At 37.6% G+C, this 24491-nt stretch overlaps 1 protein-coding gene across 7 annotated transcripts in view; it reads right to left on the reverse strand.

The window, feature by feature from the left end:
- ALG9 (ALG9 alpha-1,2-mannosyltransferase) overlaps positions 1 to 24491 on the reverse strand; it is a 99349-nt gene that overhangs the window by 43626 nt on the left and 31232 nt on the right. For all 7 annotated transcript variants that reach the window (XM_061203950.1, XM_061203953.1, XM_061203952.1 and 4 more), the window contains exons 9-13: positions 22596 to 22718; positions 19729 to 19883; positions 17181 to 17310; positions 16414 to 16561; positions 15124 to 15253 (exon numbers count right to left, since the gene is read on the reverse strand). In XM_061203950.1, coding sequence (XP_061059933.1) covers positions 15124 to 15253; positions 16414 to 16561; positions 17181 to 17310; positions 19729 to 19883; positions 22596 to 22718 — 686 coding nt within the window. The remainder of the gene's footprint in view (positions 1 to 15123; positions 15254 to 16413; positions 16562 to 17180; positions 17311 to 19728; positions 19884 to 22595; positions 22719 to 24491) is intronic.

The raw sequence follows: 24491 nt of genomic DNA on the forward strand, positions 1-24491 counted from the left end.
TTCATAGACAAGATGTTAGAGACAACTAAGTCCAGTTCTACAAGCTTGCAGAACTTTCTGCATGTAAAGAATTTCTCTGAGAAGATATCTTTTGACTCCGTTTTAGCCACAACGTTTCATTATAAAAAATATAAATGTATAAAGAAATCCTATTGTACATAATCCTACTATAATTAGATGTGGATTATGCCAGCAAGGAATCATAAAACAAACAAGTATTTGAAACAGCTAACTCTCTGAAATGACACCAATAGAAAAGGAGAATAATGCTCTGAACCCCTTGCCCCCAACTAAGAGCTCTTCTTATTTAAACCTGTCTAATATTACCATGCATGTCAAGAAATGGGACCTCTAAATACTCTACCTCTAGCTCTAGCTCTGTGATTTAGGGAAGTTCTTAACCTAGCCTCAGAGGTTTTACCATCTCTTCAAAGGGTTTAGACTACAAACCACTAAAATCCCTCTCAACTCTAAGGATCACTGTAGAGAAAATAATTTCATTATAATTGTAAATATACTCCACATTGCTGATTCTACTCTTCTCAAACTACTGCTGTTCATCATTAGATGTATTTTCATATTGAAAGACATCCCTATACTAGAGGTAACAAATACACAGGGTCCGCTTTTCATATTGCCAAGACATGGGCAATTAGAAGGTCTATGTTACTACTAGCACTGAACATAGTTGAAGATACATCTTTGTCAGGAATGGCAAAGGCAAAATGAGATCATTCAGTTCTCTGAACTCCTTAAATAGTCAAGGAGCTATTTAAAGCCAAGATATTATCATTGTTATTCTGACATTGTTAAATATGTAAAGGGTTAGGGAAATTCTGTGGGCTTGTGTGCTTGAAAAAATGTTAAATTTTTACAGAGCTTCTTCAATTCCAAGGGCTTTATCAACGTACAGGCGGGTGAATACCCAGGATGGTGGTAGTGCCACTCAATGAAGCCCAATCTACGTATCTCTTAGTTCTCAAGAACATATCTCAATATAAACAAACCTACTATTTTGTACAAAATGCATTTTCAGAAAACTGAGAAATCATGGGAGACTGTTTCTTTTGTTTTACAACAGCAAATTCAGGGTTTCTTCTGTAAATTTGATTTTTTTTTCCTTTGCCTGCCATGCGGCTTGTGGGATCTTAGTTCACCTACCAGGGATCGATCGATCCCAGGCCCTCAGCAGTGAAAGTGCCGAGTCCTAACCACTGGACCACCAGGGAATTCCCTGTAAATTTGATTTTTAAAAATATCAGTTTATATAAAATATTTTAAGACTACATCTATAATATAGAATGAAGTTCATCAGTTTTTATGACTGAAGTCACTATCACTACCCTCTTTAAGAAAAGTCTATTAAGTGCCAAATTGGGGAAAAAAAGAAAAATAAATCACACAACTTTCAGAAAACTTCTACTTAAGTTGAGTCATATATACAAAAAGCTATACACCATTTTTGTCAAAAATTTCCATTTTTTCTTTAAGGTTTTTATATTGTCACTGTAATTTAAAAGAAGACCAGAGGAAGACAAACATATAGATAGATACCTACCCTTTAGGAGCTCACTACCTAAGATGGACAATACCAGATGAATAAACTTTAAATGGCATTCAGCCAAGAGAATAAAGCAATTATGCCAAAGTAGAAATAAAAAGTAACAGAAAGTTATTTAATCATCCAGAGTTGGCAAAACATGCTCACCAATTTTTCTATTATAATTTTCTCTGCTTAATCAGTTGATTGACATTATCATCAGTTCCTGGTATATATTTTGCATACCAAGAAGAAAAGAAGGTTTTCAAATTCAAGCCTTTCACAGTTGTTTTCGTCACCCATTCAAAAGGATATAAATTCAATAAATGAAGCTCTGCCTAGGTTAATATTTCCATCAACCTATCAAATTATATAATTTGTTCTGTACATGAATGTTGGGAAAACAGAGGTAGGGGAAACAGACTGGGAAAGGTGATAATTTTCTGGTGATTCTTATGCTGGGTTTCAATGGGTAACTTTGTTAGTTTATTTGAAATTCTGTGAATTCTCAAAATATTAATAGCAAAATATATTCAGGAGTAGGGGTTATTTATGTACTGTTGTTTCTACTAACATAGATAATTGAAGGGTGGCTATAAATGGATTTTTTTAAAGATTAAGATTTTTAGATTTTTTTAAAGGGAAATGGATGGTGCATAATTAATAGGGGATTGGAGAGGGTAAAGAGCCATGGGAAAATCATGTCACAATAACAAAATAAAAAGAAATATAAGACGCTCTCCTTTGCTCAATCTGCAAGAACTCCTGTAGAAAACAAGATCTGTAGTTTGAAAAGTGGTTTGGCAGACTATCTGGAGGAAAGGCAGCAGAAAAGAATGGCATTACAGGAATAGCAAATGCTCACTCACAGGTGTAAGTGAGCCAGACAGGCCAGGTGGAAGAGACTAACTTATGTGAAGCAGCTGTGGCTCCCAGGCTTTGAATTAGAGTTTCTGTACATGACCCTGACTGGGGAGTTCAGAAGCATCCATGTGAAAACAGACCTAACATAGTTAAAAGAAAAGTAGAAAAGTATTCTATCTTCCTGCAATACATCAAACTTGATAGGGAACCAGCTAAGACACAAATCTGCCAAACACTAAGCTCTGCCAACTCACATCAGAAACAAACAACAGAAGAAAGGGACACTGTATCTTAAGTGACTCTGAGGTCACAGATAGTATACTGAAGGTCTTTGTAACCAAGAGATGATATTTTCAATTTCTGTCCAAGCTAAAGGTTGGGATTTTGGAAGAGAAAGATAAGGGAAGTGAACAGCAGGATATAAACAATGGAGTCAAATCACAGGACTGTATTTCTGAATTATGGCTTATAGACTAGTGAGTTCTTGGCAAGGGTCAGGATACAGCTCACCAAGACCAGAGTGAATGTGCTTAGAAAAACTTCCAACTAAATAAAGAAAAATTTAAACTAAAATCTGAAAGAGGAAAAAAACACCCAGAGAAAATCATAAAATCAGACACTCTAGTCCAAAAGATGTGATATTAAAACACACACACACACACAGAAGGAAGAACTTAAGTTTCAGGAGAAAACAGAGAAGAGAATTAGAAATAAAAACCTATGGCCTTGGGCTTCCCTGGTGGCGCAGTGGTTGAGAGTCTGCCTGCCAATGCAGGGGACACGGGTTCGAGCCCTGGTCTGGGAAGATCCCACATGCCGCGGAGCAACTAGGCCCGTGAGCCACAACTACTGAGCCTGCGCGTCTGGAGCCTGTGCTCCGCAACAAGAGAGGCCGCGATAGTGAGAGGCACATGCACCGCGATGAAGAGTGGCCCCCGCTCGCCGCAACTAGAGAAAGCCCTCGCACAGAAACGGAGACCCAACACAGCAAAAATAAATAACTAAATAAATTTATAAAAAAAAAAAAAAAACCTATGGCCTCAAACATCAATGAAGCATTTAATCTAATATGTTAAAAGAAGGTGACAAATAAAAAACCAGAGTAGGTACTTTTCCATATTCCTTCAGCTGAGTCCAGCTGAAAACCCTGGACATTACGCATGAAATAAATATAAGACAACTAGAAAGAGTAGATGAAAGAAGGCAGACTGGCTAGGAACCTCAGGACCCCAGGAACAATATTTTTAGACAATAACCACTCTACTCCAACAGTGATAATTAATTTTATGTGTCAACTTAGCTAGGCCACAATACCTAGATATCTGGCCAAACATCATTCTAGATGTTGCTATGAAGGTATTTTTAAGATTAGATTAACATTTAAATCAGCAGACTTTGAATAAAGCAGATTACCCCTCATAATGCGGGTGGGCCTCATCCAATCAGCTGAAGACCTTAAGAGAAAAAGAAGTATTCTCTCACCCCTCTAGGAAGAGAAAATTCTGTCTCCAGACTGCCTTCCGACTGGAGCAGCAACATCAATTCTTCCCTGGGCCTTCAGTCCACCAATCAACCCTGCAGATTTCAGACTTACCAGCTCCCACAACTGTGAGTCAATTCCTTAAATCAATCTCTCTCTAATACACACAAACATACACACACACATATACATACATGCATGCATGCATATACACACATTCTATTGATCTCTGTTTCTCTTCAGAAACCTAACATACTGGCCAACACGCCATCAAAAACATGTCATTCCACACATACCTCTGACAGTAAATGTCCAGTGGAAAGCCCAGCTTTCCACCTTCATCAGGCTGTAAGAGGGACCCCTCCTCCCAGCGTGGATGGTGTCAGAAAAGACCAAGTAGGGAGCTGGGCAGTAACAAGCTTCCCCTCTCCCTCACCACCCTGTGGCAACAGTAGAAACCATGCAGGCAGCCTGGACTCCCAGCTACCTGGCAGTAATGAGGCACCCCTCCTCTTACATGCTGAGGTGGTGTCAGAGAGGGCCTAGTGGAGAGTCAGGACTTTCACTACTGTCCAACAGTAATGAGGCCACCCCCTTCCAATGACATCAGTCGAGGCTATGTGGAGAGCAGTGACAAGGCACCCCTGCCCCTCTCAGCAAGGCGATATCGGTATAAGCCTAGTAGAGAGCATGAACTCTTGCTGCCATCCAGCAGTAACAAACACTCCTGTCCAGCTCCAGGTGTCAATGGAGGCCAAGTGGGGAACCTGGACTTCCATCCCCATCTGGCAGTAACAAGGCAACACACCCTTTCTCCCATCACTGTAGGGTCAGAGGAAGTTGGCTAAAACAGAAGCTTTAAATAAGATCCAGAGTTTCATAATACTCAAAATGTCCAGGTTTCAATGAAAGGAAGATCTCAAGACATGACAAATGACAACAAACAAACTCCAACATAGAAATGACAGAGACGTTAAAATTATCTAACAAAGATTTTAAAGCCACCATGATAAAAATGCTTCAATAAGCAATCACAAACATGCTGAAACAAAAGAAGAGAAAGTCACAGCAGTGCACCTGAAACTATCACAATGTTGTTAGTCGGCTATATTCCAATATAAAATAAAAAGTTAAAAAAAAAAAAAGTCACAGCAAAGAAACAGAGGCAGTAAAGAAGAACCAAATGGAAATTTTAGAAATAAAAAGGACAAGAACTGAAATTAAAAGCTCAGTACACGTGTTAAACAGCAGAACAGACGAATCAGAAGAAAGAAAAAAAAAAAAAGGTCATTGAAGAACCTAGGGGTAAGACGGGAATAAAGACACAGACCTACTAGAGAATGGACTTGAGGATATGGGGAGGGGGAAGGGTAAGCTGTGACAAAGTGAGAGAGTGGCATGGACATATATACACTACCAAACGTAAAATAGCTAGCTAGTGGGAAGCAGCCGCATAGCACAGGGAGATCAGCTCGGTGGTTTGTGACCACCCAGAGAGGTGGGATAGGGAGGGTGGGAGGGAGGGAGATGCAAGAGGGAAGAGATATGGGAACATATGTATATGTTCAATGGTTTAACCATTTACCTATTGATATACATTTTAATTTCTCTGGGATAGATGCCCCAGAATGTGATTGCTGGCTCATATGGTAGGTATATGTTTAGTGTTTTCAGGAACTGCCAAGCTGTTTTCCAGATTGGCTGTACCAGTTCAAGTGATGTGTAGAGATCTTACCTCCTTTTGCATTCCTTTACCCTCCCCTGTTTATAATTGTCTTAAATATTTCCTCTATGTATATTGAGAACCAGTTTGGAACATGTTATGTTATAATGGTTTAACCATTTACCTATTGTCTCTCCTACTAAACTCTGAGGGGAAGATTTATGTTTTTTTCTAAATTCATCTTTAGGTCTATCAAAATAATGTATGTGCATAGTTCAAAATTTAAGTAGTACAAGAAGCTTATTATGAAAAACAGCAGTACACTCTTATTCCCTGGTCCCACTTCCCAGAGGCAACAACTCACAACTCTTCCAATGTTGTCTTCTGGTAGTTCTTGATGTTTCAATTATCAAACAATAATACATGCTGACTTCTTTTGGTACTTAGTACATCTTGGTATGAATCATTTCTCATTCATCATTTTAGGTACACTTTGTGGGGTCTTTCAATCTGAAAAGCAATGTCCTTCAGTTCTTGGGGAATCTTCTCACATTATTTCTTGGGCAATTTTCTTTTCTCCATTTCACTTGTTCTCTCTTTCTGGACCTCCTATTAGCTAGATGCTGGATTCTCTGATCTTTTTTCCTTTTCCTATTTTCTATCTCTTTGTTTTTTTGTTCTGTTTTTGTATTGTTACTGTACGGAAGATTTCTTCAACTTTGTCCTCTAATCATGTTATTGATTTTTAAAGTCTCTATTATCTTGTTTTTAATTTCTAGGAACTCTTATTTTCTGATTGTTCCCTTCTCAAAACACATGTTTTTGTTTTATGGTCCCCAAACTTTTCTTTTAACCTATCAGGGAACACTAATTATAGAAGTTAAAATTTTTTTTTCTGGTTCTTACATTGTTTTCCAAATTCCTTTCTATCCCCATAAATTTTTTCTTTCCTTGTTTACTTGTTAGGGACTTTTCTTAAATGACAGGAGACTATGTTTTTTGTCACTTTGCATCTTCAGCACATAGTCTAGAACAATAAAAAGTTAAATAATGAGTGGATGAATAAACAAAGAAGGAACAAAATAAGAAACATTTAAAAATAATTAAGAATAAAAAGATGACAAAAGATTGGAGATTACTGTTATTGTGCTGATAAGCTTTACAGGTCATTGTCTTTTTAGCCAGTGCTCTAGGACTGCTGGGGATGCACCTGCCAACAGGTGGTCTCCGGCACTCACTGGATGGACAAGGCCTTTTGTCCAAACCTCAACAATAGGCAAATTATTTAATTTTATTTAAATTTTTATATAATTCTTTAACTCCCCTCCTGTCTGGAAGAATTGAACATATTACTTTATATAGTTTCTTTGCCACAGCAACATCTTCTTATAGTTTTAGATTTAAAAAAAATTATTTTTCCTCACAGCTTGCAAGAGGTAAACCAAATTTATTTCTTTGAAGCAATCTAGATCTAGTTTGCAGAAAGAGCAGCAAAAGTAGTCTTAGATATAATGACTGAAATGACTTAAGAGGCCAGAAGGCTAAGAGGCAAAAATTACTTAATAGAAAATCTCTCTCTCAATTTTGAGTTGACAGTTCTTGTGCTCAAAGACAAAAACCTGAGGTCAGTTGACTGCATGCCGAGTATTGTCTGTAAAGCCTACCAGAGATCTTGGTAGTTTCAAAGATTTGATATCTATAGTAATCTATAGATATCTATGGTAATTTTTTTAACTTATGAAAGTAAAATATGATTTATTATAAAAATATTTTTTAAATGCATTTTAAAAATCACCTATAATCCTACCACCCAAAGAAAATCAACATCAACCTGTTAGTTTACGTTCCAGGCTTTTTTCTTTGGAGATAAAGATTTTTCTTCATAGAATCTGGATCATGCTATATATTCTATTTTACTGTGACTATTTATAGTTTGAGATTTCTCAGTTTGACTCCCTGGTAAAACCAAGTGACTACTGCCCCTTAGTTCTAAGAGAATCAGAAAGAATAGTTTCTTCCCTCAATTATATCAATGTCTCAGTGCAAAATCTGAGACCACATTCCATAACCACATCATATACAATTCAAAAATCAAAAGGCTGGATTTAAATTTAACTTAAATTGTAACCAAATAGCTCATTTTTTTGTTTCTTCAGATTTAATCATTCTTTCTTACATCAAAAATAACAAAATTGTAGGGTGACATTAACACATGATCGTGAAACAAATATGTGTTTCATTTCATTAGTCACAGGCTACATATCAACCAGCTGTCGAAGCTAAAAATATGTCTTAGTATAAAATTTTGTAAAATACAAGCATTTAAGACTCACTTTGAAAGAAATGTGACTTCTTTCAGTTTCTAACAATCCACTAGAAGCTTTGAAGAAGAAAAAATCAGCACCTCTAAACCGAAAGAAAAAGAAAGGTGGTGGGAGGGGAATTCAAACGAATTTACTGATAATCGATATCACATTGTTTACATCTTATCAGGAAGATGTAAGGATGTTACATATTAAGGATGACAATTTAATGCCACCTCAGATGTAAACAAAAATATAGACTCTAAAAAGAAAATAAAAGGCCTGAGACAGAGATCAAGACATCAATAATAAAAGGTGTGTGTTTTGTTGGGGGAGGAGTGGGCCAAGGGGATTGGGCAATAACAAATATTCTCACAGCTTTTCCTCATCAGCTGTTGCAGAGATTCTGCCAGGGATAGAGTCTGCAGCCATGTCTTCTCAACTCTCAAACATCACACTCAGGTAGCATGACACAGATACTCATCTCCTCTGGGACAGAAACAGCAGACAGACTTCCATCTCTGGTCATGAGGTCATGTGGCCCAGAAATCATGTTTCAAGATAAGGTTTGCCACCGTGAAATATTTGATTACAAAACAGGACCAGCTGAAATCTAAATACTGCAACTGGATTTCAGATGTAGTTACAGCAAATTAGAGAGATGCAAACCTATTTCAAGGGTCTCAGAAACTCATAAAATCATATAAGAATAAAATATACTTCACTGAATTCCAGAAAAGAATCATAGGCTCTCCTAACTCCCAGCGCAGTGCTCTTGCCACTACATCATTGTGCCAGGCATCAATATTATCCTATGATAGTCCCTTCTTTTTGAAATAGGAACACTGGGGCGTAGGAGGAAACATCTGATAGGGAAAGATTTCAAGTATTTTTCGGGATTTTCATTTCTTTGATATATACTAAAATAAAATTTTAAAAAGTAGTTGTCACCCAGAGGCATAGGCTGTCGTATAGTTTTATTGTCTCCCATAAAGCCTTGCTAAATACATATTTATTGAATGAATCTTTAAATTCACAAGTAAAAGTTTACTGCACTATAAAAATGTAAACTCACAGGTAAAAATATGGGGTCATTCAATCACTAAAGATCATGAAAACATCACTTCATTTCTAAATGCCAACACAATGGATACTAGTGAATTAATTTGAAAGAAGCATTTTGAACGGCCTTAACTTAAATTCAGAGTGGATTCCAATCTTATTCTACTGCACATATTACAGCAATTTTAATCTGCTTGCTCTGCTACTCAAGGCTAATAACAATTAGTAAGGCTATCTATAGGGCAATTAATTTTCTCCTCGAATAAGGACTTCCAGTAAGGGTAGGAGAAATGATTAAAAGAGAGAAAAAGAAGAAAGAGAGAAAAAAGAAAAGGGAGTAGACCCCAATCACTTCTTTTGATTACTACATAAAGTACCTGGCATACATGTAATAGAGCTCTAGAAATGGAAAGTAACTTCTTAAAAAAGTAATGCTCAGACTTCCCTGGTGGTGCAGTGGTTAAGAATCCACATGCCAATGCAGGGAACACAGGTTCGAGCCCTGGTCCGGGAAGATCCCACATGCTGCGGAGCAACTAAGCCCGTGTGCCACAACTACTGAGCCTACGCTCTAGAGCCCGCGAGCCACAACTACTGAAGCCCGCGTGCCTACAGCCCGTGCTCCGCAACAAGAGAAGCCACCGCAATGAGAAGCCTGCGCACCGCAACGAAGAGCAGCCCCTGCTCACCACAACTAGAGAAAGCCCGCGTGCAGCAACGAAGGCCCAACGCAGCCAAAAAAAAAGTAATGCTCAACCACTTGATGTCTATTGAGTCCTGTTACATTAAAGAACAATTAACCATTGCATGAAAACATATATTCAAGTGATACACCATATGGTATAAACTTGGAAGAGGAGGCATGAAAAGAATATTGGAGAATCCTGAAACCAAGTTTCTTAGCCTAGGACTAACCTTTGTCAGGTTACCACCTCTCTGAGCCTCAATTTTTTCACCCATAAAAAGAAGAGATCATAAACTTTATGATACCTTAAGTTCCCTTCCAAAACCATAATTCTTCCCATTGGTTAAATGGTAAAGGCAGGGATAAAGAAGAAAAAGAATATACAGTCAGTTCTATTGTAACACTTGTTTTGAAAATGCAAATTTGTTCCAATGCAACTGATATATTAGGGAACAACGTGAGCATAATTCAATTTCTGTGTTTGCTTATGTGTCATTTAATCCACAAGTAAAACTAGATGAATCCAGAAAATTACACCCAGTTGAACCAATCAGCCCAGAAATAAACAAAGTGCATACAAGCCCACACTCAAGTATCTCCCAGCTTCTTCCGTTCACTGCCTGTTATGAGCCACACCCATTCACATCATCAATATTTGGTATTACAGCTTTCTGTCATGTTTCAAATAACCCTTATTTCACAAGCTGCAGCCCTCCCAATGCCACTTCAAGAAGCAACCTGAGGTCTTCTTCAAGGTAAACTGCCATATTATTGTAGCATTTATGTACTTTTCGCCATTTAACATATATAAAACTATGCCACTGTTTTTATTAGGTTCCTATCTTTTTTACGTGTCACTGACAAAGTTTGTGAGTATTGTGTCCCTAACTCCATTTTTCCCACAAGCCTTGTGGTTTTCCACACAATTATCTTTAGCAATTGTGTATCACGTTATAGCAGAACTGACTATATTACTATTTGGGAAAAAAATTAATCAATGACCAGTTTTATTTTTCCAAAGGTAACAGATGGACAAGCTTCCTGAAAATCTGCTTAAGCATTAAGTCAAAGTCAGGGAAAAGTCTTTATCTGTAAGATCCCTCCTGAACGCGTGTTTTTTACCCCAAACTCCATCCACTGACTAAGTAGCTCCCACATCAGACACCAGATTTGGAAACAGAAGGTTATCATTCACCTTGAAACAGTGAACAAAAATTTGGATTTGTCAAGAAGTAAAGAGGAGACACTGAATGTATCTTCTAAATTCAGACCTTGATTCTGGCAGAAAGTCTTGGCAGGTACCATTGAATAATACCACCTGTTCAACAGCTACTCAGTATCTATCATGAAAGAATATGCAGCAAAAAAATATTATTGCTGCAGTATGGTTATAACAATACAGTAGAAACCAAGAGCCTTTACAAACACTCACTCCTAATTCTTGATAAACTCAGAGGTAAAAGAGCATAGGGAAATACAGGAGGTCATGCATGTTTCTTAGTTTCCACTCAGACTAGAAATAGGAGACAGACCACATCATTTAGCATTGAAGCCAAGAGTTGGCTAAAACCTGTCACTCAGAACCAAAGGGCAAATAAAAATAATGCTGCTGTTTAGCATGCTCAGGAAAGACAGAGAACATAATTATTTTGCCTTTTTGAATGAACCCATACTTAAAACCAGGCCTGATACCAGAAGTAACAAACATAAATGTACTACAACGTGTGTTCTCACATTTCGGGCAAAATTATTTGGTCACTACAGTCTTGATCCTGGCACCGTTTCTTAAAGAACTACGTTATTTTTCAAAATAATTGAGATTTTTATTTACATACATATGCACATATGAATGCAAGAGAAAAAAGTGAAAGAAAAAACCGCCAAAATGGTAACAGTGGTTTAATATTTGGGTAATTTGATTATAGCTGATTTTTTTTTATTGATAGCTTTCATTATTTTACACAAGTGTTCATTACTTTTATCATCAAAGAAAAACAAATACTTTTTTAAACAGTTAACTGAAAGAAATTAATCCCTGATCATAGTTTGTGTAGAATGCACAGTAAGCCATCAAGTGTCTCTTCTACTTTCCAAAGTGTCAAAGGTGAGTGGAATGGATTTGAAGGGCACTTCCCCCACCATGCAGGAAAATCCAAAGAGAGAAAGGTGTATGAGCACAGTGACAGACACTACACACTCAGAATACATATAGGACCTGTTTGTCCCTGCTTTTACCAGCCAGCATTTTGGTGACTCCTATAGGTATTCTAGAAAATCTTCTCCTTTTGGGTAAAGCTAATATAGTCACTTAAATTTAACAGTATCTGGTAGTGGAGAACATGGAAATATGATCTAACCACAGACAACCTGCGACCAAAGCTTAAGAAATGTACAACAGGCCACTGTAGATTTTTTTTAATTGAAGTATAGGTGATTTACAATATTTTATTAGTTTCAGGTGTACAGCGTAGTGATTCCATTTTTTCTTTGTAGATTATATTCCATTATAGTTAATTACAAGGTATTGGATATAATTTCCTGTGCTACACAGTAAATCCTTGTTGCTTATTTATATATAGTAGTTTGTATCTGTTAATCCCATACTCCTAATTTGTCCCTCCCCCACCCCCACTTTCCTCTTTGGCAACTATAAGTTTGTTTTCTATGTCTGTGAGTCTATTTCTGTTTTTGTATTCATTTGTATTATTTTTAAGATTCTACATATGTGATATCATATAGTATTTGTCTTTCTCTGTCTGATTTACTTCACTAAGCATAATATTCTCTAGGTCCATCCATGTTGTTGCAAATGGCAATATTTGTGTGTGTGTGAGTACCACATTTCCTTAAGCCAACTGTCTGTTGATGGCACCTGGGTTGTTTCCATATCTTGGCTGTTTGTAAATAGTGCACTGGGGTGCATGTATCTTTTCAAATTAGTGTTTCTGTGTTTTCCGGATATATACCCAGGAATGGGATTGCTGGATCATATGGTAAGTCTATTTTTAATTTTTTAAGGAAGCTTCATACTGTTTTCCATAGTGGCTGCACCAATTTACAATCCCACTAACAGTGTAGGAGGATTCCCTTTTCTCCACATTCTCTCCAGCATTTACTATTTGTAGACTTTTTTTTTTCAGACTGCATTAGGTCTTCGTTGCTGCACGTGGGCTTTCTCTAGTTGCGGCAAGTGGTGGCTACTCTTCCTTGCAGTGCGCAGGCTTCTCATTGCAGTAGTTTCTCTTGTTGCGGAGCACGGGCGCTAGGCACGCAGGCTTCAGTAGTTGTGGCTCGCGGGCTCTAGAGCACAGACTCAGTAGTCGTGGTGCACGGGCTTAGCTGCTCCACGGCATGTGGGATCTTCCCGGGCCAGCACTCGAACCCGTGTCCCCTGCATTGGCAGGCAGATTCTTAACTACTGCGCCACCAGGGAAGTCCCATTTGTAGACTTTTTGATGATGGCCATTCTGACTGGTGTGAGGTGATACCTCACTGTGGTTTTGATTTGCATTTCTCTAATAATTAGCGATGCTGAGCTTTTTTCATGTGCCTGTAAGCCACTGAAGATTTTATAGCCAGCTTTCTCTCAACATCACTATCTCAACAATGATAAATATTCATCTCTCAAGTCAGAAAGCATGTATAGGCTAACTACTAGATATACAGCACTATCCTAGCCACTATGGTGAATACAAAAGAAATAAGGTGCAGTCCTTCTCTCCATAGCATTCACAATCTGATAGTGAAAAATATGACATATACATCAGAAATATTTAAATAGCATAAGACAACAAAATTAAATGGCTAAATGAGCTACACAGATAAATATTTAAGGCATTTAAAGAAGGACACTGCTCACTGTGGACTTAAATAGTTGGGAAAGGCTTCAGAGAGAAAGAGTTTTGATAGTATAAGAAGGTAGACAAGGGAAGTCCAGGCACTGTCACCAAGATAAGCAAAGTCACTGGGATAGAAAAACACTGAGTCTGGACAGACTGTAATAAAAATCAAGTTGGGGAGCAATAAAATTAATCCATCAAATACACCATTATCAAATTAAGAACATATGTGGGAAAATCTATGTACCAGACACTATGCTATATATGACAGAGAGATATGATATCCAATCTCCTATTATTTCTTCCAAAAGTAGGTATGGTTATTCCCACTTCACAGACAGAAACTGAAATTAGTTAAACACAAATGTTAACTAATTTGCCCAATGTCATCAAGGTAGGCAACAGAGTTGGGACTAGAATTCAGGCCTACTTGACTCCAAAGTCCATGCTCTTTTTTTTACTACCCTATACTATCTCTTCCCAAAATACAGCTGTGACAACAACACTCTGAATTTATTATATCTTCCCCCTATCACAGTGTATTCTCCTACCCTTTTGACTATCCAGTGTCCCCATGGTGATCCCCTGTACATCACAGCCTGCTCTCAGGAGAGTATCTGCAGCTAAAATAAAAATGACTAACAACAGAACATACTGCCCAGGGGTATTGTCACTGTTACAGGAATCAGAGGCTTAAGTTAGAAGGAAGCTCCAAGATAAGTCACTTAGTGGAATATATGTGTCACCTTCTCAGGGAGCCAAGCCAAGTATGTATTTTATCATGTCCATTTTCATAGCTTATAAGCGAAAGCTCACACAGTAAGAATCTCACTCATAAACCCTGAGGGTCTCCGTGAAGTCTAACCTGCCCCAATCTGGGAGACAAAAAGCCAGCTGTGGTTGCAGGTTTGCTTTGGAAGAGAACTGAAAGTCCTGATATTTCACTTTAAGTGTATGACATAAGAAAATCTAAATAAGAAAATCTAAATGAAATGTATTTGACATTTAAATTGTTAAATGTTTCTTTAACAGATAGGCTGCCAAAAAATGTGTTTTCTAATAATTCTACAAAATAGTCCTTTACTGTCTCTGGGAACCAGGAACATTATCTTTATTGCTCTCACCTTTTCCACAATCAAAGATTTTACAGGTATCAAATGACAAAAGGGTCATCTTTCAAAGGAACTGAAATAAAATCCCCATGGGATCTCCGAGTGCGTAAAGATGAGTGGGTAGAAGAGCACGGCCCTGACACATATTGCTTCATGGACTCAGTGTGAGAACAGCCTTCACTGACTGTCCACTTGCTAAAACCAGAGTATACTAATAGTTAGGTCAAAGGTCCACCTATAACTTGAAAGTTCCCCATGAAGCATTTTAATGGACCAAAGAGTGATAAGAGCTGCAGAATGTGTTTCAAAATGATGATCTGAATTCAACATAAGAAATTTTCCAGCCCAGTTTAGAAAATATGTTGAATTATATATTTTACATGGAAGATAAAGGAGGTCATTTGAAACTAAAAATGATACTGTTCATCCTTTCTCAACAAAAGTCGTTATATCCCTCACCCTAAAGAAATCACTTTCTAAAAAAGTCCCATTTCATCAATGCTCTATTACGTATGCCAACAGATTTTAAGGGTAGAACTCTTTTCAAAGTAGTAAAAGGAGAATAATGCCCTTACATATCTGGATGGTTCCTCTAGGTTCTGGTCATTCATGTCAGTAGGAACAATCCGGGTGGCCAGTGGTCCCTCTGCGAATGGTTTTGGTAACTGGCCTCTGAACTCTGATGGAATGAACTGAAGCTGCCAACTGTCAGAAACACAAATAAGGAGAATAAGAAAAACACAGGGGGCTCACATTGCCAAATGTACTTGAAATACACAAGCAAAAAAAAAAAAATTTTCATGTGAAAAACATTTCACTTGGAGACAAAATGTTTCTGCTAAAACCTCAACCAGAGAGAATAGAGACAGAGGTCACAATTCAGTCCAAAATCGTTGAGAAATTTTCAACTAGAGGTCTCTCAACCCATTTCACCAACTCTTAGCAGTGAAATCTGCAATAGTGATCATACCATCAAAAGAGAAACATCAAAGTTTATTGCCAATTACCTGTGATCAGAGGGACTTACCAAAATTAAAGCAAATTCATCAGGTGTGTAGAGAAAAGAGTGAAATGTAAGAACTCACTGTGGGAAAAGTACTTTGTTCCTGAGTAATCCTCAAAAGTACCTTTAGTTGTGAAACTATTTCAAATGTAAAAGGCAAAGGCTAAAGTTAACACTTAAAAAACAAGTTTTAATTAATCATTAATGACTGATACAGGATCTTTATCCATCAAAAGATACTACCACCAGCTAAGCTGCTGAAGCCAGTCCCCAAATGGAGCAACATGACATCTTAACCTGACTTCCCTTTTCCCGAAACAGGACTCTTCTCTGTCCAAATGAAGCAAATACAAGGGAACTCAGAGCCTATGCTATCACATCCAACAACAGACAGCATCAAGGAAAGTGGTACAGAGGTCTTAGCCACAGCTTTCCCAGTGTCCATACGTTGGTAGAGAACGTTCACTGCTGTCGGACGACAAACATGTCTTCTCTAAAAACACTCTAGAAACCTAGAGTCTCTAAACCACTTTTAAAAGTGGATTAATATCAGTTAATTATAAAAATTTAAATATGAATCCTCAGGAAGAGCCACTAGCAGGAGCCCAGAGCCCAAAATGTCTTCAGACGTCCCCAGACCTCTGTGGTTAAGGGCAGTGCAGGGTGCATTACCGGACACAGCACTCATTCTACCAAACACAGGCCATGGGTGCTCAGCGCAGTTCCCACAGCTCTCTGAGATGGAAAATCATTCAAAAACTTGTGCAAAATCTAAAATGAAGGAAAAGTTAAGAAGACATTGCCACAGAATTGTTATTTTTACACCTTGATTTAAAACTCTGAGAATTAAAGGGCAACTTACTTATCGGGCAGAAGGAAGCTGCTGGGAAATCGATACCACTCTTTCCCTACACAGACATTAACAGGTCGGCCTTCTGGGACAGTGTGGATGGTTGGGTCTGTGGCAATTCGGTGAAATTCTGGATACAAATCAAGGGGCCCATGATACCCTGGAAGGGAGAAAGGTTTGTGAAAGCCAAAGATGAGGGAGATGAGATTTTGACATTTAATTATAATGCATGTTAATGTCCCACTGTGATCCATGTGAAAGGTACACCGCAACCCCAGCAGGAAGCCCACTCTACAGTGTAAAACGCCTCTACAGTTAGGAAGATGATTAAAGCAGAGGTCTTATTTTTGCCAGAAATAATTTGCTTTCTTGCCCTTCTCTATACCCTTCCACCTTTTTAATTTCACGTTCTTTGAGCACATTTCAATATTCTGGATCCAAATAATGGTTATAAGAAAGAATATAATCATGGGACTTGAGCCCCAAATTTGCATCCTAAGTTTAAGGCTTCCTTAATTCATCCTTTAAAAGGAAAAAAAATTAGTAAGAATAGAGAAGACGTTTATAGTTAATCACACTAAAAGGAATTCTCAATCTTCTCTTCAATCCTAAGGTACAGAAGTCACATCCCAATCTTAATATGAAGTCCACAGGTTCTCCCTGTAGAAAAGTCCTCCCCCCGCAGCTTAAGCTGAATTGTATTAAACAATCATGGGTCAAGCAAAACCCAAGGTATAGTGCCTTGTGAGCACGGGTTAAGATATTCTCAGTACATCTACCTCTGAACAGTGCCACAGAGCGAGAAAAAGATAAGAGCCCAAACAGGAAGAGTGTTCCCAACGCCAGCCAATTCGATGTCACAGTATAATGCTCCAGGCGGTATCGCTGAAACACGAAGTGGTAACATTTCTAGAAGGAAAGAAAACTTTATTGAAAAAAGAAGATACACCTTGCAAAATATACATAATCACAAGACATCATAACTGAGAGGAAGCAAGCAGAAAAAGAGGTTTTACCAAGGGTCTGAGCAGTAGCAAACAGTGAAGTACCCACTCCAAATTCTCAGATTAAAGCAAATTCTGCTAAATTGTCTGTAGATCAGCCTAGCCAGAGGGCTTGCCAAGAATGAAATCTCACTAGCTTCATAGGAAAATTATTTGGATACTTCCCTAATGCTTAAAGTCCTAATAATTTATTTTTAAAAAATATTTAAACAAAAATGCTTTTCCTAGTTTTTTTTGATATATGACATATCTCAATCTATTCTGATATAACTAGTTATTAACCTTCACTTTCCTTACTAACAAGTTTTCATCCAAGTTTTTAGTAACAACAAAATGTCTCATGACCAAACAAAAAGAAAAAAGAATTCCTCTCATAGAACATTAGGAAAATTTTGTTAATTATCTGCTAAACTACTTCACAAACTAGATGAATATCATTAACAATATATACACACCTGCATGAGTTCTGCAGCCTTTGAACACCTTCCCATGAGATTTCTGTCTTTCCTTCTTTCCCTCCTAGACTAGAAACTACTTTTGGAAAGCAATTTTGCAATACATAACAAGTGCCATAAATATGTTTGACCCCTTTCACATTTTCTGGAATCTCTCTTAAGCAAAAAATCCAAATACCTTAACAAAGATATTTACCCTAGCATTATTTATAATACTGAAATAAGTGAGCAATCTAAACTTTAACATAAATTATATCTAATCATTATATATAACCAATTCAATATATTATATATTACATAATAATGTTGTATATTATATCCACCTTAGAATATTATATTGCTATTAAAATGATGGGTATAGATATGGCAATATAGAGAATGTTATAATTATATTAAGAGGGATGAAAAGTTACATGAACCTTAGATTACAATCATAATAGATTGTTATACGATCGGCAAAAATGCTAGAAGGAGATTTTGTTAGGGTAGTAGGACTGATTTAGAAAGTGGTAAAAGAAAAATTATCTGCAATAAAGTTCAGTTACTTTTATAATTAAAATTATTTTTTAAAACTATCATCCTAACATGGATGAGCTTTAAAAACATTATGCTAGGACTTCCCGGTGGCACAGTGGTTAAGAACCCGCCTGCCAATGCAGGGGACATGGATTCGAGCCCTGGTCCAGGAAGATCCCACATGCCGCAGAGCAACTAAGTTGGTGCACCACAACTACTGAGCCTGCACTCTAGAGCTCGCCTGCTGCAACTACTGAGCCCACGTGCCACAACTACTGAAGCCCACGCACCTAGAGCTGGTCCTCTGCAACAAGAGAAGCCACCGCAATGAGAAGCCCACGCACCACAACGAAGAGTAGCCCCCCGCTCGCCACAGCTAGAGAAAGCCCACGCACAGCAACGAAGACCCAACACAGCCAAAAATAAATAAATAAAATAAATAAATTTATTTAAAAAAATAAAAATAAAAACATTATGCTAAATGAAAGAAGTCAGTCACAAAAGACCACATATTTTATGATTTCATTTATATGAAATGTCCAGAATAGGCAAATCTATAGAGATACAAAGTAGATTAGCTGTTGCTTATGGCTGAGGAGATGTGGGAGGGGGGTTACGACAGCTAAAGGGTACAGGGTTTTTGAGGTGATGAAAATGTTCTAAAATTGATTGCAGTGATGCTTACATAGATCTGTGAATAGCCTAAAAAACACTGTATCATACACTTTAAATGGGTAAATTCTATGGTTTGTGAATTATATCTTAACATAAATCTGTTAAGAAAAAAACCTATCACCCTAATTATTCTTTTTCTGCTCACTGCAAATGGTAGCAGAGGTTAAAAAAAAAAAAACAGAGTCTGGCGCTTCTGAAGCCATAAATACAGAGATATTCAAGATGAGTTCTGACAGGGAATTGACCTGGACAGGTTTTAAGCCAGGATTACAGTGTCCCACATTGCTAACTGCCTGCTGTAATCCCAAACACTTAAGCCAGTTTCATTCAGGTCTTGTAGTGGAAGAGTAGACATTCCATTAGCTCTGCTGTGGTTCCACCGTTCTGTGCTAGGCCCATTCAGTGACTTAAAAAAATTCCTTTCATAGCAATTGGATTCTTACTGGCAACAGAGACAAACTGACACACAAGTTAACACTGCAAATATGTAACCAGCAAATAAGAGTCAAAGCAACATTTAAGCAATCAATACATAAAGCTTTATAATATGATCTGTATCAGGTTTAATGTACAGATAAAATATCTTAGGTGGAAGCATTCTGTAATTTGCCTATAAGCTTTATGAATGATTTAAAGTGAAACAGAATGAAGGAGATATACATTTCCTTGAAACTCACCTGAAGTGCAGAAAGGGCCACAGCACCACAGAGACATACAAGTGGATATACAGGGAAAAGAAATCTCTCCTCTTTGTGAGGCTGGATGAAGAAAATTATAAACCAAATATACATTGGAGCCAAGGTAAGCCAATATGGGTGGCCTAAATTCTGAACTGTAAGACAGAAAAATATCCACCTTTCACCATATTAGAACAAAACACATGTTTAGTTTCAATGTTCTCTTGATCTCAAACTGGGATGTATACCCTAGGGCACCCAATAAAATGTTTCAATTCTTGTATTCACACTTTCTCTGATATAATAAAGGAGTCAAGTAGGAAGAGGTATATAATCCTTAGCTCTCCCAAGAGGTCCAACATTTAAAGGGAGGCACAATACTGGATTTAGCTAGAACAGGTGAATGGGTAATAGAGCTTAATAATTTCTACACTGGATGAAGAAAAAACAGATTTCTCTTTCTAATGAGTCCTGCCACTAAGACTAAAGGTTCCTGAGATTAACCAAAAGCATAACATAAATTCATTTCTTGGATTTTAATTCCTATGTTCTGTTTACTGCATTAATCTTACTTATACACCAAACAGCTATAGATCAAAGAAAAGGAAAAAAGTAGGATTCTCAAACCCATCACTGGTTTTCGTCAAGCTACAAATGACAGAGTTTGTTTCAAAGCAAATATAAAAACACTCTTAAAGGAAGTTTACTGATCAAGTTTTCTCTCCTGTTGTGCAGTACCCATCCACTCTGTATCGCAAAATTAAAGCCAAGATGTACTTAAAAGCATGTGAAAGAATGAAAGGAATTTAATGAAAACTAAGACCTAAGCACCTACTGGAAGGTTCCTGTGGTTAGGTACATGAACACTGAGTGATAAACCCGCAACCCACAGCGAAGGCATCCCCTACTGGGCTTATACTAGTGACAACAAGCAGTGCGTAGGAATCACTGGCCAAGGGTAGATAGACAGCGCCCCCTGGTGTCCATTATGTCTACACTGAGCAAATTTAGATGAAAAGATCAGGGTTGTCATCAAAGCCCAACTTAGCAATGTTTAACTGTGCTCCGTAGTTATCCGTGCTTTTGCAGAAACTCTTTAGGAATAAAAATTCTTGAACTGCAATAACAAGCTTATCTTTTAAACTTTCCACTCTAAGATTTTATCATGAGATTTTAGGCTATAATTTAGGACTTATACCTTTCCAGGATGTATTTTAGGTTGGAATTTTCTTCATCATAAGAAAAAAAATCTATCTTCTACAAGTAAACAATCTTTCCCTCTTCTGTATCTTAAAAGCTAACAAATATATTTTAAAAATATGGCCTAAAATTTTGAAATGTCCTCTATAAAATGTACAAAATTATAACCACAGTTGTACTACATGATGAGATAATGGGTAATTTCTTTCCTGCCTCTTTATATTTTTCTACTTTTTTTCTTTTATTATTTTTATTTCTTAATGTTTCTTCCTTTGAAAAAGTATTGTTTCCATTATAAAATACACAAAAAATATAAAGAAAAAAACAGAAGAAAAGTACTAAAAAAGTATTTTAAAAAGTATAAAGGAAAGCCCCTAGGTAACCTAAGGATGGGGACTAGTTACTAGGTGGACATGTGGATACATTACACACTTTTAAACCAAAATTGGATTCATACTTTAGAGAACAGCTTAATATACTATTTTTATTTTATTTTTACTGTTTTTATACTTACATCACAAGCATTTCCAAATTTTCCACAAGCATAGATTATTTTTATAGTCAGGGAAAAAGTTACTTTTCAAAAAAAAAGAAAAAATGATCCTTAAGAAATACAAGGAATGGAGGAATACATTAATACCTCGAGGGGACAAACAGCTGAATCCAAATGTGGGACACTATGCAAGATGAATGACCTGGTTTCTTTAGAAATCTTCAGGAGGAAAAAGGTGAGGGGGGGAACCTCTAAAAAAGTTTATGAAACATAACACCAAATTCACTATATGACTCTTGTTCAGATCCTGCTTTAAACAAACAAACTATAAAGAACTATAAAAACTATAAAAAGCTATTTTTCAGACAATGTAGGAATCTAAATATTACCTGGGTATTAGATGATATTAAGAAATTACTGTTAATTTTGTTAGGATAATGGCATCATGGTTATGTTACAACGAAAGTCCTAAAACAAAACAAAAGTGACTCTGAAGGCTGCTTTCATATTCTTTGAACACAGTGAAGTCTTTATAAACCATTAATAGTAGAAAAGCAGAATGGGGAATGGTACTGAGGGATCACATGGCATCCAAATCAGACTAAAAAGTCTGAAGTTAAACCTCCTTCCAAAGCTCAGATGCATTTCTGCTCAGATCTGTCTTCCATAAAAGAAACTATGGGCACTACATATCCAGAGCCATGACAACCTGAGAAAACACTGGCTGTGCAATACAGAATCAGAACAAGCATCAAATTTGGGGGAACCTCTATATGGTTTAGTTTTCAAAATTTTGGTTGAATTTCCCAGAGAATGTTTGCCTCTAGCATTGATTATCTTAAGCAATCTTGCATGCCAACACACAGTTCTTTAAAAAACAGAAGACTAATATAGGCTTATCTCCCAAGATTTTATAAATGTTTTTGCCTCCCCAGGTGGTTCTGTAAATCATACAGACTTCCTCACTTGCAATTATTAACCAAACGTTCACATAGGTTAACAACATAAGTTAAATAATCTACGAACACAAATGGAAAATGCAATAAACCAACCATTTCCATAGGAAGAAAATGGAGAATAAAGTAAGTAGATTCTTTTTCACTTCTTGGTACCCATTGTTACTTCTCTTCCCTCCCCCCCCCCCACCAAGTCTATCATCCGTTATGCCACTCACCATGAAATCTCTGCAGTAGGTATTCCATAAGAGAAGTCAGTGGTAAGACCAAGAGAGCCAAAGCAAAGACTACATTAAAATTCAGAAATCCATTAATTAAATAGAAATACCACGGCTCTATACCTGAGGGAGATAACGAGATAAGAAATCATTAGAGGATGCCTCCAATACCTATTACAGCACTTGACTCATACTGTTCTTTGTTCAAGTACTGTTGATGATCCAGTGCCTCATGTGTATGAGAGTCCACAAGCCGCCCCCCTCTTAGAAATCAGGTTTCAAATATTTAGCTGTATTTTCTATCATGACCACTATATCTAGCCCAAACGGAACTAATACTTTTCAGAACCACCAAATAACATAAATAGCTTAGTGGTGACACTATGATTTATAATAAGAAGTATTTATTTGGTCTTCACCCCCATTCCTAGTACAAAGCTCCTAAAATTACCCTGGTAATTTCTGAAGTGGTGAGAGTAATAAAGGTGTCTTTTGTTCTATTAATGAGGGAACTTCAGGAAAGCCCCCAGGTAACCTAAGGATGAGGACAAGTTGCTAGGGGAACCAATCTAGTGATAGGAGGGTTGGAACTTTCTGTCCTGTCGTCCCCTTCTCTGGGGAGGTGAGAGGGGCTGGCAATAGGGTTTCATCAACAGTGGCCAATGATTCAAGCAATGGTACTTATGTAATGAGGCCTCCGTGAAAACCCAAAAGGACAGTCAGTGTTCAGAGAGCTTCTCGGTTGGTGAACAGGCAGAGGAGCACTCGGGGCTGTGGCACACCCAGAGAGCACGGCAGTGCCACATTATCTTCCCACACACCCTGCCCTACGCATGTCTTCCACCTGGCTTGTATCCCTTGTAATAAACTGGTAAACACAAGTAAATGTTTCTCTGAGTTCTGGGAGCCACTCTGGCAAATTGATTGAACCTGAGGAGGGGGCTGCTGGGACTACTAATCTACAGCTGGTCAGTCAGAAGCCCAGGTGACAACCTGGACTTTGAATTGGCACGTGAAGTAGGGGCACAGGGGTTGGGGGAGGGTGGGCGGGGTGGGTTGCAGTCTTGCAGGGCTGAGTTATTAGGGCCTTTCCCATTTCCTTCCCACCTGTTTCTCCTAGTTACATTCTAGCATCCTTCCCCTTGATACACTCAACCACTATTTGATAGTGTGTATACAGGGGACCTGTGTTCCGTAAAAAGTTAACAACTTGTTTTCCTTAGGAAAACCATGTTCAGAGACCCAGACCCTGCTCGTAAGTTTTGGGGATTCAGAATGAAACAAAATGACTGAAAACACAAGCCTTACTCACACAAGTTTTGATTCTTTAACTCAAAATCCTTAAACTCAAATGATGAGAAAAAGCCCCCCTCTGCACATTTAGCAGGTTTTTCATCTGCTCTTCCCCTCCATGTGATTACTTCAATCAGGCAGTGAATGACACATGCGGGTTTTAATCACTGTGTGTTGTGACACCCGCGTTGCACCACAGCAATTTCCTGCAATCAGCATTGCTTAAAAGGGTAATCAGAAGGCAGAGAAATAGGCAGAAAAGCCTGACATTTTTGCAGCTTGCACAGCAAAATAAGATTAGAAACCAAACCCTTAATGCTAGAAGCATCTAAGGGAGGAGGAAGAGGAAGAGGGAGACCCTAAGGAAGGACTCAAATTCAATCGTGGGTCACCTTTTGGGAAAGCTCTCTCCTTCCTGTCTAAATACAATGATAGGGACTGTTCAGGAACAGATTTTGTCCCAGGCCAAGCTCATTAGAGGCATTTATATCTTGTATTCTCTACAAATAACCTTTTGGGTTATAGAAAACTAATGGATGGTTTTATTTTCAAAACAGAAATACAAGTCTTCTCTGGATTTTAATTACTATTTAACAACACATT

This window comes from Eubalaena glacialis, chromosome 10, assembly GCF_028564815.1.
Source record: "Eubalaena glacialis isolate mEubGla1 chromosome 10, mEubGla1.1.hap2.+ XY, whole genome shotgun sequence".
Taxonomy (NCBI): Eukaryota; Metazoa; Chordata; class Mammalia; order Artiodactyla; family Balaenidae; genus Eubalaena; species Eubalaena glacialis.